The sequence below is a fragment of the Bidens hawaiensis genome, unplaced genomic scaffold (genome assembly GCF_021521415.1).
Source record: "Bidens hawaiensis isolate Kalapana, Puna unplaced genomic scaffold, B.hawaiensis_p1.1 tig00005162_1, whole genome shotgun sequence".
Classification (NCBI taxonomy): domain Eukaryota; kingdom Viridiplantae; phylum Streptophyta; class Magnoliopsida; order Asterales; family Asteraceae; genus Bidens; species Bidens hawaiensis.
Window position 1 is genome coordinate 107,662 of NW_027491330.1, and position 27,275 is coordinate 134,936.

The 27,275-nt window shown below is 35.9% G+C and overlaps 2 protein-coding genes and 1 pseudogene across 5 annotated transcripts; 2 read left to right on the forward strand and 1 right to left on the reverse strand.

Moving 5' to 3' along the window:
- Positions 1-523: 523 nt before the first annotated feature.
- Positions 524-6,113, forward strand: LOC143629143 (succinate-semialdehyde dehydrogenase, mitochondrial-like; annotated as a pseudogene). Its single transcript, XR_013152886.1, has 17 exons — positions 524-567; positions 676-789; positions 2,430-2,529; positions 2,658-2,794; positions 2,878-2,989; positions 3,486-3,548; positions 3,640-3,750; positions 3,828-3,971; positions 4,066-4,143; positions 4,247-4,313; positions 4,393-4,478; positions 4,550-4,615; positions 4,690-4,781; positions 5,273-5,358; positions 5,453-5,559; positions 5,647-5,724; positions 5,976-6,113. The product of XR_013152886.1 is annotated as a succinate-semialdehyde dehydrogenase, mitochondrial-like (transcript).
- On the reverse strand, positions 3,820-23,874 carry LOC143629142 (peroxynitrite isomerase Rv2717c-like). Of its 3 annotated transcripts, none has more exons than XR_013152885.1 (6): positions 23,682-23,874; positions 22,692-22,832; positions 22,519-22,587; positions 22,257-22,395; positions 20,020-20,088; positions 3,820-4,050 (listed from the first exon to the last, which is right to left on the reverse strand). XR_013152885.1 is itself a non-coding variant. In XM_077098493.1 (5 exons), the coding sequence occupies exons 1-4, from the start codon at positions 23,838-23,840 to the stop codon at positions 22,276-22,278; spliced, it is 489 nt and encodes a 162-aa protein (XP_076954608.1). In that variant the 5' UTR covers positions 23,841-23,874; the 3' UTR covers positions 20,020-20,100; positions 22,257-22,275. The 3 variants fall into 3 exon arrangements, 1 of the variants encoding a protein (XP_076954608.1); XR_013152884.1 differs by lacking the exon at positions 3,820-4,050 and adding an exon at positions 19,913-19,931; XM_077098493.1 differs by lacking the exon at positions 3,820-4,050 and having other exon boundaries at positions 20,020-20,100.
- LOC143629106 (succinate-semialdehyde dehydrogenase, mitochondrial-like) lies at positions 19,339-21,711 on the forward strand. Its single transcript, XM_077098466.1, has 13 exons — positions 19,339-19,356; positions 19,456-19,518; positions 19,611-19,721; positions 19,799-19,942; positions 20,035-20,112; positions 20,222-20,288; positions 20,359-20,444; positions 20,515-20,580; positions 20,664-20,764; positions 20,920-21,005; positions 21,089-21,195; positions 21,287-21,364; positions 21,662-21,711. The coding sequence occupies exons 1-13, from the start codon at positions 19,339-19,341 to the stop codon at positions 21,692-21,694; spliced, it is 1,038 nt and encodes a 345-aa protein (XP_076954581.1). The 3' UTR covers positions 21,695-21,711.
- Positions 23,875-27,275: the final 3,401 nt, after the last annotated feature.

Here is a 27,275-nt window from a genome sequence, read left to right on the forward strand (position 1 = left end):
ATCGAAAAAAGTGGGATCCCAAACACTTAAAAGGCCCCTGGACCGCTCAGTAGGTTTTCGAACTATAACCTCTACAAATAATTTGCATGATAAAAAATAATATAAGTCATTTAGTTATTTTTGTAATCATGTCACTCCTTAACTGAAAGAAACTTGAATTTGAATCCTGTACTTCTCATTGTTTCGTATCTTTTACGCAGGAAATAAAAAATAAAAGGATGTCTATTGGCATGATTTGAACACATGACATGTGGTATAAAGGCGTGGCATCATGATCAAACAAATGGCATGCTTTCTAATTATTTTGTTTAAGAAAACTATTAGTTTTTGTAATAATTGGGAAAACAACTTGCCAATTTTAGGATTGAGTTTTCTATCCAAAAGAGGTTGCGGCGCAACTTGTTGCCCGTTTACCTGTTACTTAATTGTAATCGTTTGAATATTTTTTTATTAATGATTTGAAACAAATATATATATACGGTAGGTGAACACCATTATATATTAATAATCACCATATTGTTTCTTCAATCCATTGAGGCAGCAGGATTCATATACTCTGCAATCAGGGTTTAAATATAACATGTTTGGGTTTTAATAGTTCATTGAGTTAATGATGTATTCATTGATTTTATGAATCGAAGTCGTGATCAAATTAACTAAGTTTGGGTGATTCAGATGAGCATGGAAACAGAAAATGTCGTGGCTCGCCTCAAGAGTTCTGGACTGTTTCGAACAAAAGGTCTTATCGGAGGGGAGTGGATTGATGCATATGAGGGCAAGACCATCGAGGTATTGAACTTCAAACTCTAAATTTCAAAATGTAGGTGTTATAGTTTGTATTTGTCTGGATAACTCTTTTATATAACAGAAATCACTCTCAAATTAAAAGTATTTTAATGCACTCTCGAAATCTTAATCAGATAACTCATAAATAAAACAAGAGAATAGGTCAAAGACTTTTATTTTATAGTTGGGAAATCATCACAACATTGTTAAAGAGACACAATGTTTTCTGAAAGAGTATATCAGTTGGTGGTTAAAATTGTTGCCCGATAATAATTCGGTTACCATCAATAGGAACTCTATCACGGGTAAGTGGTAACTAACTTAGTTGCTACTTATGATTGACTTTTACCAGCAATAGTAGTAACTTGGTTATTGTTGCACTCTAATAACATTAACCACTCAAGTTGATGTTACTTGCCAAGTTGTTATTGATCGAAATTTTTTGTTGATTGCTTAAGTTGAAAATTTTTGTTGGATTAGGTGGTCTAAAGAAAAAAAGTAGTATTAAATGGTTGACTAGAATTTAAGTGATTTTAGGTAATCTGCTATCTTAGATAGCAGATTACCGGTACACGTCAGCTTACTTTCCACGTGGTTGTCACATCATCCAATTGTTCAACAAGTGTCGTCCATTTGGAATGTGCTATCTCAAATAGCGGATTGCGCAGAGTTTCCAGATGGCAAATGACGATAAAAGGACTTTGTGTAATCCGCTATTTGAGATAGTGGATTCTGCATGGACGACACTTGTTGAACAATTGGATGACGTGTGCTAACGAGTACCTGTAATCTGCTATCTCAGATAGCAAATTACCTAAAACCACTTAAATTCTAGTCAACCACCTAAAACCACTTTTTTTTTCTTTAAATCACCTAATCCAGCAAAAACTTCCTTAACTTGCTATTAAATGTAGTTAGTTATGGTAGATTGCCTATTTCTTTTTACAACGAATACACACCCAGGAATTCCATCTATTACCCACTTTATAAAACTCGAGCACACATCACTTTGGTAGGGTAGGCACCTGCTGCCATTAGGCCAAGAGGCCATTAGCAAATCACCCAAATTACCGTTGATGATCAATTTCTATTGATAATCAATTTCTACCTATGCATGCAATTTTTTATCAACTATGCATGTCTGAAGCAAGATCGACAAGCTTTCAACTGTAATGATAGAATTTTCGATAGGTGTGAGCTCATTCAGCTTGTCAGGGCCTCAACCCTTGGAACACTCGAGTTTCTTTCATACCGGAATTCTGATTAGTCTCGAACAAGCATGCACTCCACACCTCCTAACTCCAGTTCATGTTTAACCAGATTTTCCTTCTCTAAATTGACCAAAATATATGACTTGATGACACCTAAATAACTAAACAGAACAATATACAATTCTTATGAATTTCCTAGTTTTCAGAAACATCTATCAACGATTATACTAATGCGCATTCACTTTTCATGGGGTGTTTGGATATGTATGCTATTGTTAAACCATTTATTGCAATTTAAACTTGAAGGATCATTTTGTGAGGATTTGGGATTGATTATGATTGTCAGAATAATTTGATACCAACTCTTGATAGAGGCTGCAAATATGATCATTAATAGATTTCATACCAAACTAATCATATTAGTTGTTGTAGGTTTACAACCCTGCTAATGGGGATGTTATAGCTTCGGTTGCTTGCATGGGCGAGAGGGAAACAAAAGATGCAATTTCTTCGGCATACAATCCTTTTAGCTGTATGATCTTCAAGCTGCATACAATACAACTAATTGCAATATAATTTGTACTTTATACGTATAGGTTTAACTAGCGTTCGTCGTCATGTTGTTATCATTATAATATCTTTCGTCGCATTTGTTGGTAGATTGGAGCAAGCTTACTGCTGCTGAGAGGAGTACTTACCTATGTAAATGGTGTAACTTACTGATTGAACATAAAGAAGAGCTTGGACAACTAATAACTTTGGAACAAGGCAAACCTCTAGAAGAAGCCATTGCAGAGGTGCGTAAATTAAACATACTGAATATAGTAGTTATTCATGTTTTTCAGCACAAATGTACATATGTTAGTCTCAAGTTTTACAGGTTGTAACTGGGGCTAGTGACATTGAGTTCTTTGCAGAGGAAGCAAAGCGCATTTATGGTGATATACTTCCGTCACCACTGCCTGATCGCCGCCATGTTTGTTCTAAAGCAGGTGATTATTTAAGCCACACAACTTGTTTTCAGTATATGATGTTGCATATGTTCGTTTTGAGATTTAGCATTTCCAACATCATCATCATCATCGTACTCAGTAAATCCCACCAATAGCAATGCTATGGTAGGGTAAGATGTAGACAATCTTACCTCTACCCGTAAGAATAGAGAGATTGCTTCCAGTGAGACCCCCGGCTCGATAGTAGTTTTTCATCAAGCATTGGACATAAGACAAATAACACTCAAACCATCGGCCAATTAGTGCATGCACTCTTGTCTTTTGGCTATCAACGCCACCACATGACGCCTGATTAAACTTCCGCCACTTTTAACGTTATTTTTGCAAAACTAGTAAACTAACGTCAAAATTAGTGCAATTTCACTTTTGTCCCCCGAGGGCCCACACATATATACATTATATGCGCACACCGCAAACAAGGCATTACCAACGATTATATAGATTTAGCATTACCAACGATTCCTCTAATTTGCAGCCTGTTGGTGTGGTTGGCGCCATCACTCCATGGAATTTCCCCTTGGCAACGATTACCAGGAAGGTAAATGTTGACCGTTTTATTTATAAACGGGTCGATTTGATTTGTATTTGAAAGTCTCAAAAGGTTAATTATTGTAATAATATTATATCAGGTTGTACCTGCTATTGCTTGTGGGTGCACTGTGGTCATAAAACCCTCTGAACTGACACCGTTGAGCGCCTTAGCAGCAGCTGAGCTGGCACTTCAATCTGGAATCCCGCCTGTACGTCAAGTAAACATCCAGCAATGATATGTATCCATATGTAAAAGTTAATTATGCTTCATTTTATCGAATGACAGGGCGTCTTAAATGTGGTAATGGGAGATGCTCCTAAAATTGGAAATGCTTTACTTGAAAGCCCACAAGTAAGAAAGATCACATTTACAGGTTCAACAGCTGTTGGAAAGAAATTAATGGCTGGTGCAGCCGAGACCGTTAAAAAGGTAATTTTATTAAAATTCATGTTCTCGGTTACTTGAAACTTTATTGCAGTCTTTAATGTTTATAATAACAATAATAAACCTATGATTATTGCAGGTCACTCTTGAACTTGGTGGTAATGCACCTTTCATAATCTTCGATGATGCTGACATGGAAGCGGCACTATCAGCGAGCGTAAGTGAAGTACATTTTAATATTTGCAAACATTGGTTATATATTTAAAATCTTGAATAAAAACAGTAACTTTCTATCACATATTTTTCTGTGATAATTTCAGTTGGCAGCTAAATTTTATAACACTGGACAAACATGTATAAGCGCAAATAGGTTACTCGTGCAAGAAGGTATAACAAATTAACAAGAGAATAAAACCCTTATTACTTTTATCTTTCATGCATGACAAGAGAACTACCATCTTTGTAGGCATATATGACAAATTTATAAATGCCTTCTCAAATGCTGTTCAGAGTTTTAAAGTTGGCAATGGCTTTAGTGAAGGTGTGACACAGGTAACCAGTTTACACATGTATATTGTTACAAAAAATGTCAACCAACTTGTACATAAAATAATGTTTTGCAGGGACCACTTATTAATGAAGCTGCTGTACAGAAGGTTGAATCATTAGTGCAAGATGCTATCTCACAGGTTTGATTACCATTTGTAAATATCTTGTACTAATACATATATATAACAATTATAAAAATAATGTCTAATAACAGGGAGCAAAAGTTGTTGTGGGCGGTAAGAGGCATAACCTGGGGTTTACTTTTTATGAGCCTACTGATGTCAAGAATGAGATGCTTCTGGCAAGGTAATCTCAAAACTTCTATGGTAGATTTTACTGTTGTATTTAATGTCATAAATATGTAAAAAAAAAAAAAACTTTTTTGATGTGTATTTGGTGTTGGGTTAATCTTGACGGTTGGGTCATGGGTTAGTCAAGTCAGTTAGCTTTGAGGAAGAATTGGTCCATGTTGACCGAGTTATATGGAACTATTTGAAAATAAGAAGTGCACGTTAGGTAAAGGAAATAGTCTGCCAGATCTTTAGGATTAAGTTTAGTTTATTGTTATTTTCTTATTCCCCACGTTGCGTCATATGTAGGCTATATATAGCCATTTGTTTTATTGAAGTAGTGTACCTTCTTTTGATAATATAATAGAAAGCATTCTCAAACTTCCTTGTTCATAATTCACTGCATATTTACATATATATACAGTATACGGGTGTTGTGTGTGTGTGTGTTCATTAGGGGCCTGAACCAATATTTGGTTAGTACTTCAATCTTTAATATTATTATAGGCAGGAATTATTTGGACCTGTTATGCCTGTTATTCGGTTTAAAACAGAAGAAGAAGCTATACAGATTGCTAAAGACACTGAATCAGGTTTTTATATATGATCCATATATTGGTCTAATCATTTACATCTTTTATGTTACTTAGTTAAGATTAAAACATATATTGGATATAAACTTTGCAGGATTGGCTGCTTATTTGTTCACAAACAATATTCAACGTTCATGGCGTGTGTGTGAAGCTCTTGAATATGGTGTTGTTGGAGTAAATGAGGGATTATTTGTTTCACAGGTAGAAAGCAGTTTACTATATATACTTAAAGACCCTAAATGAATTAATTAACCAAGTTAATTATTATTTTGCTTGGATAATATGCAGGTAGCACCATTTGGAGGTTTTAAGCAGTCTGGTTTAGGACGTGAAAGTTCTAAATACGGCTTAGATGAGTATCTTGAAGTAAGTACCAGGCACACCATATTTTGTTACTAGATAACTTTCGGTGCAATATATTTGGGAAATTTTATTTATATGATCAGGTTCATGGATCGGTTTTGGTGGTTTGGAGTTTGAAACCAGCTGTTAAAACGTTTATCATATAACTCTTTTCCATTTTTGGAATATACATTTATGTATATGTATTCAATACATGAACACCTTTAAATAAAGCACATTATAAGTTATGCTAAAACATGATTAATGTTTTGCAGATCAAGAGCGTTTGTATGGGAAACATGGGCTGATGATCTGAAACAAGTCCGAAGGGCAACATGGGTTGACCTGGGCACGTGTGTTAATTATTGAAATTATTGGAGTTTTTATTTCTGTTTTGTTTTTCAGTATGTGGATAAGAATTCAAAGACTGATAATCATAATGATATTTAAACATGTAATCCATATGTTGGTTTTTAATATGATTTTTATGTTACTGTTACTAGATGTCTCAAACAAGATAAAAAAAACCATCTTTTAATAACCTAAGACATGAAAATTAGACATATATATTTTCATGTGAAGCAACAAAAGGTCACTAGTTCCTGAATCAATAATGTTTGTATAAGACATGAAAATTAGCTGATCATAATCAAGAACATTAGAGTTTCTTAAGAGAAGCTTTCATATACGGTTGAAGACTGGTGAGATTGGTAGCCATCTCAACTACATAAGATAATTCTTCATTAACCCGAGTAAAAAGCTCGGATTATCTCTTTAATGTGTTCAACAAATGGAGCAAACTATCAAAAAAGTAGGATCAAAACACTTGAAAGGCCCCCGGACTGCCTAGTAGGTTTTCGAACAATAACCTCTATAAGTAATTTACATGATAAAAATAACACAAGTCATTTAGTTATTATTAGACATATTAGATTAGATATTACAATAATTATAGTAGAGGGATCTAATTGTAATATAGTCTAGTATATAAACACTCTTGTACATAATATTATCATTCAATAATACAAGATCATAATTACATACGTTTAACTTGGTATCAGAGCCAGGTTTGTTAACCCTAAACAACCGCCATACAACAAGGTTTTTCTTCCCTCTCTTCATCATCATCAATCCATGGCCTTCTTACTGTCTTTACTATCCAAGAGAAAACATCCCACAATTCCAACAAGTTTGCTTTTACCCTATCCCCTACAAACTACATATATTGGAAAACAATGATTCGCCTGTTTCTTGTTACAAACAACATGTTTGGCTATATCGATGAAACTATTCCATGCCCCTCCCCTACAATCACAATCGAGAGAGTTCTGGTTTAGACAAAGATGCAACCCCAATCGTGACCCGTAATAACCCTAATCATGCTACGTGTGTTGCCAATGATGCCCATGTCCGTATGTAGCTTATCTCTACAGTATCTGAAGCATCTTTTCATCATGTTCAGGGGGACACGTCTAGGGATATCTGGCTCTCCCTTGAATGTGCTTACGCACCACATACTTCGTCTCGCGAGTTTACCTTAAAACAACTCTTAAGGATTGGGATGAAAGGCGATGAAACACCTACAGCCTATCTATCTAGGGCTCAAGAATATGCCAAAGCCCTTTTCAACATCTCAAAGACAAAGATTTGGTCTTGTTAGCTATCTCTGGTCTTCGTGAAGAATACAATGGACTAAAGTCAAACCTTCTGGGCCGTGAAAAACCCATCACTTTTAATGAACTACCAGGTTTACTTGCTAACCTTGATTTTATGATTCACAAAAATCAGCCCACACCACCATTATCCCAAGCATTCATGGCAACAACCATCACCCATCTTAACACCCCTACGGCTGGTTCCAAGGGCCCCATAATAGCTAACCAGGCTCATCTCTATAACAACTCGGGTTTTCGTATTTGAATTCGTATTCGTTTACCCGACTCGGGAATATATTTCAGATCTTTCAAATTATTAAAATCTTATATTTATTAGTATTAAACTTTTTTAGACTTATTATATATTCATCTAACTTTCAAACTCGTTAAACTATGCTTAAAAACCTTTAAAATCGCTTAAAACGACTAAAAATCGCATTTATAGAAGTACAGGACTAGTTTTGCATGTTTTCGACTAAATTAATGTAACTTAAACTCCAAGATATCTAAATTAATGTTTCAAATCAGCCCAAACCGTTTTCTTGTTGTGTAAGCCAAATTTTGTTAGTTATTATACTCAATTTTCTCATTAATAGCTTATTTTGTTTCCTAATCAAGTGGATTCCTTCATAAATGCATTATAACACTCAATATCAAATCAAAACACACCTACAAACCTTAAAAATTACTGAAGTCCGGCCATCCTCCCCATATCCCACTAAATTTCCCTTATCCATTGTCGGTTTCTTCAAGAATAATCAAGTTCTTCAAGTTGTCGTTGACTTTCAAGCTTCAAGACTTCGGTGACCACAATTTCTCCTAGTTCCAATCCTCGTTTGGGTAAGTTTTCTTCTTCAACATTGTAGGTTTTTATCTCCTTTACAAAAGCTTTCAGTTAATATCTGAGATTGAGGGGATTTACCATGTCAATTGGACTCCGGCCCGTTTAAGTGCAAAATAGTCAACAAGATTGACTATTTGATTTCTCTATCTTCTGATCAAAATTAGCTTTTGCTCCAGAAGACATTTTTGTTTGTTTTGAAATTTTGAGTGTACTGACCAAAACCCGACTCCCAACTCGCTTTTTGGATTCTGGTCAGTACCAGCTCGCTTATTTGCTGAAAATCTCATAACCGGAGTTCTATACATCCGTTTGGATTGATTCCAATGGCTATGTTCTTGGTTTTGACTCTATTTTCTTATGTATAAGTCTCAAGTCTGTTTGGGTCAGATCACTTATCGCGTGAAATTTACTCGCTTAATCATCGAGGTGAGTATCTCACTCCCCCTTTTTAACTCATTTTTAACCGTTTTGGGGACATATGCGTTCTATTTATTTTATTATTGTATATTACTCAACTTGCAACTGTTAGTCATGTGCTTTTAACAGTTTATACCTAACGTGTTATTTGCTTGTATGCTTTGCTTGAATACATGTCGGAGAGGTCCACCATATTCTCAGTCTAGTATGATCATACGTCCGTCGTGATAGCCATCGTTCAGTTTCATCTGAAATCGAGCTTACCGACAACATTATTTACTTGCTTATTGGTTAAATTGCTTATCTCACTTGACACAGTTTGCATCTTTCTCTAATTATTATATATTATTATTGTTGTGTCTTAAACTGGTGATTTACTCACTCAATATGTATTGTTAACAAACTTTTCTATTTTATACGCATATGCAGGTTATTGTTTGAACTAGTTGCAAGATTTGGTGAAGACTTAGTGAAGAATTGAAGTTAGAAAACTTTTAATCAAGATCATTTGTGATATAAATGTATTGTTATATGATTATGGATTTTGTACTTTGTACTTAAATTATTTGAATCATTTAATTTAATTAAATAGATATTGCCACTTTTAAATATTGCATGATAGTGCATTGAGAGCTGTGAGCAATCAGCTCACGCTCCGACATTTCCGCCTTAGGTTGGGGTGTGTGACAATCTCCTTGATGTCCAACAATTAGCCTCACAACTCGGATATCACCTCACACCATCGGCTCCCTTACAAGCTTTTTATAGCTCTTGATCTACTCAAAACAACAGGGGACATGGTTACAATAATAATCGTGGTCGTGGACGCAGTTCCAACAATCGAACTGGTGGCAACCGAATTCAGTTTGAATGGGCCTCTAACACAAACACAGTTTACGGTTCATGCAATTGATGTGGTATTGGTCACATCCCATCTCTCTGTCCAAACAGGGATCCATCAATAGTTCGTACACGACCCTCTGCCAACTTTTCTGATCATCGGTTTACTCCATCCAAAACTTGGCTCCCAGACACTGGCGCCAATAGCCACGTCACACCAGATCTTGCAAGCTTAGGCACATCAAAAGCATATCATGGTGATGATACTCTTCATGTTGGAAATGATGCGTGCTGTGTAGCTTGTATAAAATATGATAGATTGGATATTTAGCTTTTTCACAAGATCGTGTTTTAAATTTATAAAAGTGATTTCTACAAAGACTAAACACACACAAAATAGGCAAGTGTACATATCGTATATGTAGAATAGTATTGATAATAACCAAGTATCGATCCGTGGACACAAAGGTTTCTAATAATAAATCGTTGTTTTACTTCAATCGGAGGTTTTAATCATTTTGAGGTTAATTTTTGGACTTTTTATAAAATATAAATAATTATATATATATAATATATAGGTGACCAAGATAAGAAATTCTAAACGAGTTGTTCAATTATACGAAGGTTACCATCTAAGATCAAGAATCCACTCCATTTTAACATTGATAATTAATATTTAGACATGTGATAAACTTACCGTAGCAATATATGATAGATAACTCCTTAACCCAAAGTGAGCATCTTTGGCAATAAGGAGATGATATGCGCATTTTAAAGTCCACCCTTTCCTAATGTCATACCATCTCAATGATGTCAATTTAAGTTGGCAAGTAGTTTCGTTAAGTAGAAAGATTATGATTGACTTCAATTTCTCGAATGCCAATTCTAACAACTTCGGGTGATTGTAGTTCATCACACAACCTCCCCTTGGTTGATTTAAGTAGGTTATGATTACACATTCCATTAACATATGGTTTCTTTAGCTAATTTGATATCCTAAGCAAAGCCATTTTCGGATTACCAAGGTTTAGAAAAATACACCATAACTTATATCTCATCATTTCTAAGTACAATATAAGGATCCATGTTTCGATAATGTATCAAAGTATTTCTATCTTTCAAGAACATGAATCGATCATGAACGATTGCCAAAGAGATTGACAACCACCAACTTTGAATTAGTGATTTAAGATGGTGAAACATTTCTCATCAAAAGATAATTGTAATATAACCATGTACTTAACTAGACTACATCACATGTCTTGATTAATTATCAAGTAAAACAAAGCTTCTTCATAGATTTTAGATGGTAAAAGGAGTTTAGCTCATAATGAGCATTATGATGAACATTAAGATGATTGATAATAACAAATACATGATTAAACTTGGAACAATCTAACCAAATGTAGATGAATCCTTCTTCTTAATGATGGGATGATGGTTGATGATGATGATTAGTGGTGATGACCTCCAAACCTTCAAACTCTTCACTAGATCTTCATGGTGAGTGTTACTGTGTGTTTTTATAAGAGAGAATCGGATAGAAATCTTTTCAAGACACACTTGATGAATGCAACATGAGTCACTATTTATAGGCAATATGGATGGTGAGGCACGGCCCCGTGCTTGATGAGCACGGCCCCGTGTATTTTTATGACATGTGCCAGATCTGTTTTGTCTTTTGTGTGAGCTGGCAACGGCCCCGTGGTTAGCAGACACGGTCCCGTGCTTTTTAGTGACATGTGCTCAATTCTTCTTTGTCTTTTCTGCATTCCCGTCCACGGCCCCGTGCATGCTGAGCACGGCCCCGTGCTTTTGTTCTCAGATTTTGTCTTTTCTTGTTCCATAAGCATGGGGGCGTGTTTCTTGAGACATTGGGGCGTGTTTCTTTGTTTTCTTCTGTTTTTCTTCGTCTTTTTGGTTGTTTATTCGTTTGAGATTTGGTTTCACCTGAAATTACGTTTTATTATGATAAGTAGTCTTTTATGCTATGTTATTAGATAGAAATTGCAGGTTTTAGAGATTATTTGATGCTGAAAAGATGTATATTTCTATGTACATCAGGAAACAATATGGGTTTACCTATTTTTCACATCGGTTCCACTCATATTTTCTCACCTCACAAAACTCTTTCGTTATCTAACATTCTTCATGTTCCACAAATTCAACGTAACTTGTTATCTGTTCAAAAATTTTGTCTTGATAATCATGTCTTCTTTGAATTTCACCCTTTTTTCTTTTGTGTGAAGGATATATCTACACGCACCATACTACTCACGGGTCCAAGTAAAGATGGTATCGACTCTCTTGTCCTTCCACAACTTCAGTTTATTCGCAAGTCTGCCTTTTCTGCCACGCGTGCTTCTTCAGCTGTATGGCATCAACGTATGGGACATCCGCATCATGAGCTTTTAAGAACTATGTTATCCAAATATTTACTTCCTATTTCTGATAAAACTTATAATAATGTTTGCACTTCTTGTCAATTGGGAAAATCTACAAAACTTTCTCTGCATAATTCTTCGTTTCATAGTAATCATATTTTAGATTTGGTATATTGTGATGTTTGGGGTCCCGCGCCCGTTTTATCATATGATAGTAATTGTTATTTTATGTTATTTGTTGATCATCATTCAAAAAACATGTGGATATTTCATTTGAAACAAAAGTCTGATGTGTATTCGGTTTTAAACAATTTATTTCCATGGTCGAACGACAATTTAATATAAAACTTAAAAATGTTCAAACCGATTGGGGTGGCGATTTTCGCAATCTTTCCACCTTTTTTACCTCGCTCGGTATCATTCATCGTCGGTCTTGCCACTACACGAGCGAGCAAAATGGCATAGTCGAACGCCGAAATCGTCATGTGGTTGAAAGGGGTCTTTCCCTTCTTGCTCAATTGTTTGTCCCACAACGTTTTTTGTCATTTTTCATTTGACATAGCCATTTATCTCATTAACTGCATGCCATCTCGTTCCAATTCTAGCAAGTCACCATTTGAAACGGTCCACGACCGTCCACCGGATTATTCTTTTTTACGGGTTTATGGGTGTCAATGTTTCCCGTATCTTCGACCGTATAATCCCCACATAATGGATTTCTGTTCGATGCTATGTATTTTTCTCGGTTACAGCCCTGTTCACCATGGGTATCGTTGTTTAGATCCTACAGCTGATCGCCTCTATGTTGCTCTCCATGTGCGGTTCAATGAAAACTACTTTCCTTTCCAGCCACAACGATCACCTAAACCTTCGGTTACCACTCTACTTCATATACCGCCTTTGTCCCATCTCCACCACCCCTGACAATGGAACCAACATCAGAATCCAACCCATCTATCACCCATATAGCCGCCGAACAACCAGCCAACTCCAACCCACCGACCACCTCTTTGGCTACCGACCAACCAGCAAAATCTAGCCCACTGACCCAACCTGCAACTACTAAACAATCATCCGATCACTCATTTTCCTCTACCTTCTCCAACAGCCCTATACCCACCCACCAAACACTATTACAAAACCCACTGCCAACACTAAACTCTAATTCAATTCTGACACCACCGCCTTCGCCTCCACCTCCACCACCACCTTCACGTACTTGTCCTCATAATCTTCGGCCCAGTCCAAAACAGCGTGTTCGATTCGATCCATCTGCCTTTCACACCATCAGCTCACCACCCGACACCAAACCCGCCACCTTGCCAACAAATACGTAGAATGGCGTCAAGCCATGGCTGAAGAGTACTCAGCCCTTGTTAAGAACGGAAAATGGTCTCTTGTTCCACCTGTTTCTGGTGCTAACGTTATTGATGTGGGTTTACAGGATAAAGCGAGACAAACACGGGGCTCCTTCTCGATATAAAGCCAAACTCGTTGCTAAAGGATTCAATCAAAAACCAGGTGTTGATTTTCATGAAACTTTCAGTCCGGTAATAAAATCCGCTACTATCTGAGTTGTGTTATCCTTAGTTGTTACCCATAAGTGGTCCCTCCGACAACTAGACGTTCAAAATGAGTTCCCTTATGGGAACCTTGAAGAAACAATTTACATTCGGCAACCACAAGGCTTCATTGATAAGACAAGAGCTACTCATGTTTGTGAACTTCACAAGTCTCTTTATGGCTTAAAACAAGCTCCTCGGGCTTGATTTACACAGTTCTCGACAACCTTACAACGACTAGGATTCATGGGTTCTAAAACAGATCATTCTCTTTTTATATAAAACTATCATGGTACACTTATCTATTTTCTAGTTTATGTGGATGACATAATTGTGACTAGGAACAACTCGGATGCCATTAACAAGATTGTTGCTAAACTTAGTGCCGAATTTGCTCTTAAAGACTGTAACATCCCAAAAATTTTGATCCAAAGTTGACAACTTAAGAAAGTTGAAGGATCAAAAACATTCTCCAAATAAGTAATAAGAAAATAAGAATTATTAATAAGGAAATAAAAAACATTCCATAAAGAAAATCCATCTTATGTAAAGGATATGGAATAAAATAAACTCATCCCACATGGAAAGATGTAAGAAAGTGGAAGCATTCCACAGGGGTATAAATAAGGAATAAAAAAATCCCATCCCACATGGAAAGTGGTAAAGAAATAGAAGCTCATCGCGATACGCGATGAGTCCAAGAGCAAGGCAATCGCGTATCGCGATGGTTTGTAATGAGTCAGCGACACGTGTTGCATCCGGGTGACACGTGGCAGAGGTGTCAGTCCACGTGGCAACACGTGGCGCACCCTGAGCATCATGAGTCATCGCGGTACGCGATGACCATAAGGAAGGGTCCATCGCGTATCGCGATGGGACCGGTTTTCAGCTATAAATAGGAGGGATTACGGCTCATTCCATTCACACCACCCCACTCTCTCTCTCTCTCTCTAGATATACTTTCTCTCTCTACCTCGGTTTTTCGTGCCTCGACCCGATAATCGTCACCTCGTAAACCGTGCCATATACTGACGAAACCTCGAAGTTCGTGCCAACAAATCCCGACGACCGGCGCACCTCGTTTTGCATGTCGGCCTCGTAATACAGACGACCTCGTTTTGTGTGCCGAACCTCGTAGTACGTGCCAAGTACCCGACGTTTCCTCGAAGTGCGTACCACTCAAAAGTAACCCGAAATTCCGCCTCGAAGAGCGTGCACGACCCGGCGACCCCCAAACGTTGCCTCGTTTTGCGTGCCAAGAAAAGTTGATCAAGAATACCTCGATATTCGTGAAAGTGCGGAAGTGCTGCCGAAAGTCTAGGTAATTATTAAGCTAAGCAAGGAAGGGGTTCAGCCCAAATAAAATATTATTATTTCAAGACTTAGACCCTAGTCTGGGGTATAACCTAGACCTTGATCAATTAAAAAGCAATAATTAAAAATAAGATTTCTTTATGATTAAAAATACAAATTATATAAACAAATGTTATAGCTAAAATAATCACTTCATGATTAAGAAAGATAAGCTATTACCTAGAAAGGGTATAGTCTAGTGTTTCATTATGATTAAGAAACATAGCACATGATTAACAAATAAAGAGAAAAATTCATGTCCAAAATGTTATTTTCAAACAAAAGATCAATCAAGGTTTAAAACTATCAAAACCAGACTAAATGTCTGTAGCCGGATTAAGAGACGATTCGGATATTTATATAAACCTATTTTATTATAGGTCAATCAATCAATCAATCATTCACAAAGGTTTTAAACGAGATCACCACATAATTCAGAACAGACAGTCACAGGTGAATAAGTTAAACCTTTTTCAGTCAAGATAAACGGGGTGTTTATCTTAAACAAAGACAGTCAAATAAATAAAACACAAGATAGAAAATAAAAACAAACTCAGACCGAGTACACATGTGTCTGGATCTAAACATAATTAAATAATCTAGTCTATAAGTCAAGGCTACGTGGCCGCAGACTAGAGATAATAATAAGAGTTCTCCAATGGGTGTCAACTCCCGGAGAACCGTTATTGTGTGTGTATGGCAAGTGGTACAAATCCCAGAAATAAGATACGTTTCTGCTGAGATTGTTCACGAAAACTATCTTGTCAGTCAAAGAATGATTTATAAAAATGTTTTTAGAGTCAACGATTCACCGGCATATCGCTGACGTATTTCCCCCCTATTACAGGAAATAAAGTTAGTACAGGTAGCAAGGAATTAGAGTCATTCAAGAAGATAGACGCTCGCAAGGTAGAGATGGCTTAGGCCCCGTTTGTTTTTTTTAGAGATTTAAGTCTGAATCTGAATACCACATCTGAATGTTAAGAGGTGGTTCAAATGTCTGAAATCTGAATCATTGAGAGGTGGAGGCTAGAGACGAACCTTTAGTCGTCGAAGATGGAGCCTAGTCTCCGGGTTAGAAGTTAATGGAGGCCGGAGACAAACGTATGTTTTTTTGGGTTAAGAGGTTTTCAGACCCACTAAAAGCTCTTACTGGTTCAGATGCTATTAAGACGCTGAACCTCTTAATGCCAGAAAAAAACTAACAGCCCCACGTCTGATTACGTCTGACCAAATCAGACGTTTTCCTCTATTCAGAGAAAAGAGGCAAAAACAAACAGGGCCTTAGTTTTATATTATTAAAAGAATGTAAATAATATGATTTGTAAAATCAAACGAGGTTTATAAATTAAACACTCTGGTATTTATTATCCAAGAAGCTTTTCAAACAAATTAAATATTTTAAATCAATATTTTATTATAAAATAAAAGTTTCAAAATGTATATTAATGTTTTATTATAAACAAAGGTTTATAAATAAATAATTCAAAATATATTGATACTTTTTAAAGACTTCCGCTAAAATAAACTCTGATATATTTACAAAACCGGTACCAACTGTTGGTCACACGCCTATGCCCTAAGTCGGGGTGTGACAAAGACCTCGGTGACCTCAATTCTTTTTTGGGAGTGGAAATTGTTAAACAAGGTTCAGATATCATTCTCTCACAAAAGAAATACATTCTGGAACTTTTACAACGAGCTGGTCTATCCACAGCTAAACCGGCTCCTTCCCCGATGAGCACATTTGTTCCATCATCTTTAGACGACAGCTCCTTGTTTTCTAATTCGGTCAAGTACAGACAGTTAGTTGGAGCACTGCAATATGTTACTTTGTCCAGGCCATATATCACATTCGTTGTTAATCGCGTATGTCAGTTCATGCATGCTTCTACTGAGAACCATTGGTCAGCGGTTAAACGTATTCTCAAATATCTTCTCAGTATTTGTGCTTATGGTTTCCTTATAGGCATGCTTCTGGGTCTACTCTTCATGCATTCGCTGATGCCTATTGGAATAATCTTCAGGGTTACTCTGATGCTGACTGGGCAAGGTCCAGTTGATCGACGCTCCACCGGGGGTTTTGCTGTTTACCTAGGGTCTAATCTGATTTCTTGGATGGCTCGCAAACAACGTACTGCTTCTCGGTCATCTACCGAATCGGAATACAAAGCTATTGCTGACATTGTCGATGAACTTACATGGCTTGAAGCCTTATTACGTGAGCTTGGTATTTATGCTAAGTCCGCTCCTACACTTTGTTGCGACAATCTTGGTGCTATTTATCTCTCGGCTAACCCGGTTTTCATGCCCGAACAAAACATGTTGAAGTAGATTTTCATTTTGTCTGGGAAAAAGTTGCTCGAGGGGGGTTACGTGTACAATTCATCTCAACTCATGATCAGATTGCTGACATCTTCACTAAGCCGTTGCCGACAGATCAATTTTTGTTTTTAAGATCCAAGCTGCATGTTGTACACCGGCCTCAGCTTGCGGGGGAATATTAGACATATTAGATTAGATATTACAATAATTATAGTAGGGGGATCTAGTTGTAATATAGTGTAGTATATAAACACTCTTGTACATAATATTATCATTCAATAATACAAGATCACAATTACATACATTTAACTGTTATATTGGTAGTCATGTCGCTCCTTAACCGAAAGAACTTGAATTTGAGTCCTATACTTCTCATTGTTTCATTTAACCTAAGGTGTGCACCGCATAAAACCGGTACAAACCAAACTAAATCGAAAGCCATATATATACTTACACTCGAACTATTCTGGTTACCTAAGCATACATGTGTTTCTAATTATTGTGTTTAAAAAACATTTTTAATTGAGTATATTGATTTGATAGTCGATCGATTAAATAAAGAGTAGATAGAAAATAAAAAAGAGTATATGTTGATAATCAAAATAAACATTTATTTAACTAAATGTATTCATCCACCTACGAATTCCATTGAAATTATAGTATTATTTTTTTTTGTTAGACTATATTAATAAAACCCATGTGATAATCCTCAAATAAATTAAAAAAACATGTGGAAGTCAACAGGATAAGTGGGAAAACAAGTTAGCAACCAATATTTAAATCTAATGTGTGGCCAGTGAACACAATTATAAATTTATAATCACCATTTGCACCTTCAATCTCGGAAGACTCATATACTCTGCAAGCAAGGTGCATTGATGAACTTGTTAGGCTTTCAATAGTTTTTTTTTAATCAAAACAACTGCGCTTTGGTGATTCAGATGAGCATGGAAACCGAAAATGTGGTCGCTCGCCTCAAGAGTTCTGGATTGTTTCGAACCAAAGGTCTTATAGGAAGGAAATGGATTGATGCATATGATGGCAGGACCATCGAGGTATTGACTTCAAAACTCTAAATTTCAAAATGTAGTTTTATAGTTTGAATTTGTCTGGATAGCCCTTTAAATCGTGTAAATCACACTCAAATTAGAGTATTTTGATGTACTCTCAAAATCTTAATAAGATAACTGACAAAGAAAACAAGAGAATGGTTGTGTTTTTCTATTGTGAAAACATGTATAATAAATAATCTAAGGACTTTTATTTTATAGTTGGGAAATTATCACACTATTTTGTTAAAAAGACATGATGCTCTCTAGAAGAATGTTTCAGTTGGTGGTTAAAATTGTTGCAAGATAATTTAGTTAACATCAGCAGAAACTCTATGACGGGTAACTAACTTGGTTACTACTTATGATCGACTTCTATCAGCAATGGTAGTAACTTAGTTAGTGTTGATCATCCTAACGACGTTAATTGCCCAAGTTGCTGCTAATTACCCAAGTTGATGTTGGTTGCCCAACACACACCCCTAAAATCTATCATTCTATCTATTGCCCACTTTATGGAACTCGAACCCGCGCCACTTTGGTTGGGATGTCTACCTGGTGCCATAAGGCCATTGGCAGATCGCCCAACTTACTGATCATATTGTCAATATAATTTGATACCAACTCCTAATATAGGTTGCAAAATATGATCAGTTACTAGATTTGATTACACACTAATCATATTAGTTGTTGTAGGTTTTCAACCCTGCTACTGGGGAAGTTATAGCTTCGGTTGCGTGCATGGGCGAGAGGGAAACAAAAGATGCAATTTCTTCGGCCTACACCGCTTTTAGCCGTGTGATTCTCAAGTTGCTTACCATACAACTAATTACAATATAGCTTTACCCATCATCATGTTGTTATCATTATAATATGTTTGATCACATTTGTTGGGTAGATTGGAGCAAGCTTACTGCTGCTGAGAGGAGTACTCACCTACGTAAATGGTATAACTTACTGATTGAACATAAAGAAGAGCTTGGACAACTAATAACTTTGGAACAAGGCAAACCTCTAAAAGAAGCCATCATAGAGGTACATAAATCAAACATACTGAATATAGCTATTCTTGTTTTTCAACACAAGTACATTTGTGTTGATTCTCAAGTTTTGCAGGTTGTATCTGGGGCGGGTCACGTTGAGTTCTTTGCAGAGGAAGCAAAACGCGTTTATGGTGACATACTTCCATCACCACAGCCTGATCGCCGCATGTTTGTATTAAAACAGGTAGTTATTTAAGACACAAAACTTGTTTTCGATCTGCATATGATGTTGCATATGTTCTTTTTAAAATTGAACATTTCCAAATGATTCCTCTAATTGTAGCCTGTTGGTGTGGTTGGCGCGATCACTCCATGGAATTTTCCCTTCGCAATGATTACCAGGAAGGTAAATATTGACCCATTTATATATAAACGGGTTGCTTTGATTCTAATTTGCAAAGATTCAAAAGGTTGATTACTGTAATAATATTATATCAGGTTGCACCTGCTCTTGCCTGTGGGTGTACAGTGGTCATAAAACCCTCTGAGCTCACACCCTTGACCGCCTTAGCAGCAGCTGAGCTGGCCCTTCAATCCAGAATCCCACCTGTAAGTCTTATAAACGTCCACCGGCGACATTTATCCTTGTGTAAAAGTTAATTTTGCTTCATTCTATTTAATCACAGGGTGTCTTAAATGTGGTAATGGGAGATGCTCCTAAAATTGGAAATGCTTTACTTGAAAGCCCACAAGTAAGAAAGATCACATTTACCGGTTCAACAGCTGTTGGAAAGAAATTAATGGCTGGTGCGGCTGAGACTGTTAAAAAGGTAACTTTTTTTAATTTATGTTCTCAGTTACCTGAAACTTCATTGCAATCCTTAATGTTTATAATAATAAAAAAAACCTATGATTATTGCAGGTCTCTCTTGAACTTGGTGGTAATGCACCTTTCATAATCTTTGATGATGCTGACCTGGAAGCGGCACTAAAAGCGAGCGTAAATGACATACATTCTAATATTTGCAAACATCGGTTACATACATGTATAAAATCTTGAAGAAAAACAGTAACTTTTTAACACACATATTATTCTGTGATAATTTCAGTTGGCAACTAAATTTTATAACACTGGACAAACATGTATATGCTCAAATAGATTACTTGTGCACGAAGGTATAACACAAAACTAAAACCCTTATTATTTGTATCTTTCTTGAATGACAAGCAACTTCCATCTTTGTAGGCATATATGAAAATTTTATAAATGCCTTCTCAAATGCTGTTAAGAGCCTTAAAGTTGGCAATGGTTTTAGTGAAGGTGTGGCACAGGTAACCTGTTAGTTAACACATGCATATTGTTACTAAAAAGTCAACTGGTACTTAAAATCATGTTCTGCAGGGACCACTTATCAATGAAGCTGCTGTACAGAAAGTTGAATCATTAGTGCAAGATGCTACCTCAAAGGTTTAATTTGATCATCATTTTCTAAACTTGTAGTAGAAAATTTATAGTTTTTATGACAATTGTAAAAATATTGTTTGAAACAGGGAGCGAAAGTTATTTTGGGCGGTAAGAGGCATAACCTAGGGTTTACTTTCTATGAACCTACAATTATAAGTGATGTCAAGAATGAGATGCTTATAGCAAGGTAATCTCAAAACTCTTATGGTCGGTTTTACTGTTATTTTGATGGCTATAATATTTCTTGAAATAGGCTGTAACAGTAAAGTTTTAGGTTTGCAGTTATTGGAATTTTTAGTTTTGATATGTATTTGGTTAGTACTGCAATCTTTATTATTACAGGCAGGAAATATTTGGACCTGTTACGCCTATTATACGGTTTAAAACAGAAGAAGAGGCCATACAGATTGCTAATGACACTGAATCAGGTTCTTATATATAATCCACATATTGGTGACTGATCATATTAATTAGTTAAGATTAAAAGATATAATTGATATAAACGTTGCAGGTTTAGCTGCTTATTTGTTCACAAACAACATTCAGCGTTCATGGCGCGTGTGTGAAGCTCTTGAATATGGTATTGTTGGAGTAAATGAGGGAGTGTTTGCTTCACCGGTAAAAAGAAGTCTACTATATTCAGTGGTTTCTTAAAAGACGCTAAATTAATTAAGTAGTATTATTGCTATTTTATTTGGATCATACACAGGGAGCACCATTTGGAGGTTTTAAGCAGTCTGGTTTAGGACGGGAATCTTCTAAATACGGATTAGATGAGTATCTTGAAGTAAGTACCAAGAACACCATATTTTGTTACTTTGGAAAGATAATTTCTTCATATGTTGAACTTCCCAAATAGAAACAATGGTGTTCAAAAACCATTGAAACCGAACGGGCTACCCAAACACGATCCGGTTCATGGATCGTTTTGGCAGTTTGGAGCTTGGAACCAGCTGTTAAACATTTATAGTATCTTTATCCATTTTTGGAATATGCAGTTAGTTATATATATGTATTATATTCATGAACACCTTTAAATAAAACACGCCATTAGTTATGCTAAAACATGATTAATGTTTTGCAGATCAAGTGTGTTTGTATGGGAAACATGGGCTGATCTGAAACAAGTCTGAAGGGGTCAACATGGTTTGAACCGCGCACGCATCTTAATTATTGAAATTATTGGGGGTTTTATCTCTGTTTTGTTTTTCAATATGCGAATAAGAATCCATTTGTTGGTTTTTAATATGGTTTTCAGGTTACTGTTACTAGATGTCTCAAACAAGATAAACAACCATATTTTAATAACCTAAGACATGAAAATTTAAAAAAGGTACTATAAATGTTTGTTAGTTTAACAGCTATAAAGATACTATAAATGTTTAACAGCTGGTTTCAAGTCTACTAGTTTCTGTTTGTTAGTTTTTAGTAGATTTGTTATGGTTTTCTAGTTCGAATATCCCAAAGTCTGTTTTGGGTGTTCTTAGGTAGGTTACTCGGGGGAATGCCCCTTAAATCTTGTAATCTCTTTTTTTCATTTATATTTTTTACCGGGCAACGCCCATTTACCCAAAAAAAAAAGACATGAAAATTAGGCATACTCTCGTTTGAAGCAACGACTTTAAAAAAGGTCACTAGTTCTTAAATCAATAATAAACGTGTTGTGTATATAATAATACCTGGTCATAATCAAGAACATTACAGCTTCTTAAGAGAAGCTTTCAGATGTGGTTGAAGACTGGTGATATTAGTAGCCATCTCAACCGCATAAGATAATTCTTCATCAACCAAAGTAAACACTCGGGTTATCTCTTTAACCTGTTAAACAAACAGAGCAAAATATTAAGCCTCCAACTTCGTTTTATTTACAAATTTAGCTTATCAGTGTTATAATGTGGTTTTGTGAATCATATTTAAAACTTAAATATGGTTTTGCATTACCTTTGAGGCATTTCCAACAAGTTCACTTTGAAGCTTCACCACCTTCTTTTCTGCATCATATGTGCCTTTCTGCAAAGGATGAATAACATTGATCAAACATACAAAGTTAAGGGGGAAACTAGGGTTTATGTTGGATTTAAGTAATATTAATCTGAGAAGGTAAGCGCGATAACCTGAACTTCAACAAGACCAGTGCTCTGTGCGATGACAACCTCAATAGTGCCATCAGGTTTCGGCCTCCAGTAGCCGCTCTCAGCATGCATTGGCTCTCCAGAATTCAACTTCCAAGTCTTCTGAGTGTAAGCTATTACAGGCTTCTCTCATTTACACATAAATTTGCTTCATTAGTGTGCAAATTCAATAAAAATGTTAATAGAACTTTAAAAGTTCATACAGGATGCAAGTAAATGCAATATCCACACATCATACATGAATAAAAGTATGAGCTAACAGTATCTTAACAGCTTGTTTACAGAAATTTGAACAGAAACTGGTAGCAAAAATCAGGGCTTATTTTCATCTGGAAGTGACCATAACAGTAGTTTGCTAAATTATGCAGTGTTATAAAAATCACGATCAATTAATCACTAATTAGTATGCTACCGACCGATTTGATTTTACCTAACTAGGCCAACAAATCGGCAGTCAATCAAATCCGGTCCAAATCGGCCTAGATTGTTCAAAATTTGGTCAAAATATTTGAAGATTTCCTTATTTAATCCAATCTGATTAATAAGTATAAAAGCATATATATAAAATTTTTGAAAAAATTTGTGTGTGTGTGTATATAGGGGAAAGTTAACGTGCAAATGAAATTAACGTGCTAATTGTGAGAATCAAGTAGAGTAAATGTAATTACGGTATGATGTAATTACATAATTACTCTACTTGTATATATAATTACTCTACGTTATTCTCGCAATTAGCACGTTAATTTCATTTGTATTTGATATAAACCCTGTTTATCGCCTAGCGAATTCTACAACACTGAAATTAGGTAAACACAACTGCATCAAAACATATTCAAATTGATAGGATTTGAAACTTTCTCACGGAACAATCGAGTGCGGTATCTGTTTAGTTTAAGTATTTAAGTTCAGCTGTTGACATTGAATCGAGTATGATGGATATCGGTAGAGGTGTATATATATAATTATACATACCTTGTTACCAGGATGAGTGAAATTGAGTTCTTCACCGTAAGCGAAGGAGGATATGGTTGGGAAACCACCTTCGCCTTCACCTCTCCATGTTCCGATCAGGTACGACAGTGGTTCAACCGCCGGATGCACCGCCACCGGCCTCCCACCTCCGCCGGCCATCTTCTAAATTTTTATTAGTTCCTCCGCCCAATAGTTTTTGTGACCAATAACCAAAGTCTAGTGAACAGACAATTCCGTTATCCGAGCAGAGTAACTGAGCCTGACTATATTGTTTTAACTTTTAACCAGATGAAAACTTTTATGGAATATTGGTTTTTAATCTTATCTGCAGATAACTGTTTCAAACTTTTGATTTTTCATCCATCACTCCCAACTTTCACCCTATTTTCTTGTACCACTTCCTATCTAAATAAACACTAACATCATTAATATTTTGGACTAAAAATATTATTCAAATTAGTTGAGGGGGTAAAATATAAATTTTGTTTTTAACACACAACATCCATTTCCGGTGACCTCGTTTTTCCGGCGACCTTGTTTTTTCCGGCGAATTTGAGTTTTCCGGCTTCTCGTCTTTCAGAACACCATATCCATCATTTCACCGAGTTTCACATATGAATTTGAGTTTTCCGGCGAGTTGCAGGTTTCCGGCGAACACCATATCCATCATTTCACCGCCCCCCGCCACCACCAGTGTCTCACCCAGCCACCTTCCGGGATCTCCTGCGTGCCGGAAAATCGAGTTGTAGGTTTCCGGCGAGCACCATCTTCATCATATCTCAACCGGTGCACAATCTTCATGATCTCCATCACCTTTTTACACCTCTGAACCATCTCCATTTTCTGAAAGACGAGAAGCCAGAAAACTCAAATTCCCCGGAAAAAACAAGGTCGACGGAAAAAACGAGGTCACCGGAAATGGAGGTTGTGTGTTAAAAATAATATTTCTGGGTTTTACCACCTCAACTAATTTGAATGACATTTTTAGTCCAAAACATTAACGAGGTTAGTGTTCATTTAGACGGGGAGTGGTACAGGAAAATATGGTGAAAGTTGGGAGTGGTGGGTGACAAATCGAAAGTTAGGAGTGTTAGCTACCAATGAGGGAAAGTTGGGAGTATTAAAAACCAATATCCCAACATTTATATATTTTTATTATTCTGTATGTTTATTTATTTGCTTTTTAAATTTTATACCTTTATATCATCTTATATACCTCTATTTCAGACAATGTTGCAAAAATCTTGATTAGGCATCGATTAATCCCCAGTTAACGTTTCATTGTTTAATTTTTGGTTAATCGGCCAATTAATCGGTTAACGGTCAAATCCGGCCAAAATCAAAATTAATCAAACTAATCGACTTTTTTTTTATTTTTCCGATGATGTTATGGCCAAATTCGGCAGTTTATGGCGAGATTCCAGCCAAAATCAACAGTTTTCAGTGATATTCCAACCAAAATCAACGGTATTTCCGGCCAAAATGTGTGTGTGTGTGTGTGTGTATAAACTGAAAGTTATACATTAAAGTCTAATTCGATTAATTCCGATTAATAGCTAGTCATCACATCACCATTGATGTGCTCAAAACAGTCAATTAAATATTAACTAAATTAAACAACTAATAAAAACTAGACTTAAGACTCAACTAAACAAAACACCGGCAAGTGAACCGGTCAATTGTACTAAGCTAAGTAAGTCCGGAATATAGAACCCACAGGACTCTATAAATTACGTTAATTAACTAATTAGACTCGACTTACGACACGACTATTTATTATTGATGTTTTAAGGGAGATTTTAAAACTAATATTAAACTAAGAAAATAAATTAGCAAGTAAACGAGAAACAAGCAATAAATCACAAGATCGAAACCGATAAGAGAAGGAATCTACCTAGGTAAGAATCTCATGCATCAACAATCATCAAGCAATGGACAAATAACATGATTATGGAAACTGATTTCTAAACATATTCATCTAACAAACCCTAAGAACCCTTGACCGAATCAAACGAAATCCCAAAGAACAATTATTAGATTATTAAGCAATCAGTTATATTGATTTCCACAAAGTCATCAATTAAAGTTATTAATAGTATCATAGGCAAGCAGTCTTACGAAACATTAAACCTTAGATAACTCGATAAGCTTAACATGACATCATGAATATGGATCAACACAATAAGCAAGAATATTGTCACTAACTATCCTAGCATGCAACTGACCAAGACACATGAATAACTCCTCACCTTACAGCTATTGGAATTTAGCAAAACATTCAAAATCCTAATCAACAATTAACAAGCTTCTATGATCTAATGGACCCATTTAATCACAATAATCAAAACACCAAGTAATGATTTAAACATAAACCCTAAATCTAAAGAACACAATCAAAAGATAAAAGATCTATGTGAAACAATAGTTAATAATCAACCAAGATAATAAATACTTATACGCATCATGAAAACAAAAACAAGTCTTTTACTATTAATAAAACGAAACCATAATCAAAACATACGTCCAAAGCAAGAATCAAGTCAAAAACATGTTCATCAAATCTAAGTAGACATGAGGTCTAGTCTAGCATAGTTATAATCAAAGAACTAAACCAAAGAACAAAAGGAAACATCATGAAAGATAATGAACAAGAACAAAGATAAAGAACGAGAGAACCTGTCTTAATCGACCCTTGAACACTTGGATGAAAGCTTAATGATCCTCCTTGATTCCTAGATCCAAATAACCTTCAAACCCTTTGTTTTATCACCAAAATCGGATGCCAAAAAAACTGCCCAAATGACTAAGGTATAATAATGTATATATAGAACGCATAATGGGCTTGGACTTGCAAAAATGTGTGACCAGGGAGCCCTAGGCGCCGCGCGGCCCCACCCTGGGCATGCCTTCGCGCGGCGCGGCGTGCCCTAAGGGGAGGTTCCGGATTTTTGTTGTTTTTTTCTTGATTATTCTTTATTAAATCTTGATTAATCTTTTTTTAAACTCCAAGTAACGTTGAGAATCTTCTAGAACTTGTTTCCCTTGCTTCTCCACACCATCATATATATAAAAACATAACAAAACATTAGTGAAACAATCACGTAATCATCGACAAGCAAAACGAACAAAACACGAACTTAACCTTTACATGATATGATAGAAAGAATTAGAGCTTAACACTCAAGACACCAAAAGATATAAAACATAATAAATGGATAAAACTTGACTCAAAACCTTAAATAAAAGAAAGATAAACGAAACTCGAACTAAAACGAACTTAAAACATTAAATAGACATAACTTTACAAGAGATTCGAGATGCATAAATACATGTATATCAACCGTCCGACTAGCTACTAGCGATTTTTTCCACACATATTTCAACTTCAAATATTTAATCTATGTTGCAAGGGTTTATACTCTATAACATAGCTTGGAACACTATAACCAATCTTGAAAACATCATATTATAAATGAGTTTGAAACTTCATAACTGAACTAATTTCAGCAAGAACAAGTTAAAAAGTTAAAATACATTGAACAATTAACTAAATTTAACCTAAACCAACCCGTAATCAACCCCTTCCAAGAAAAT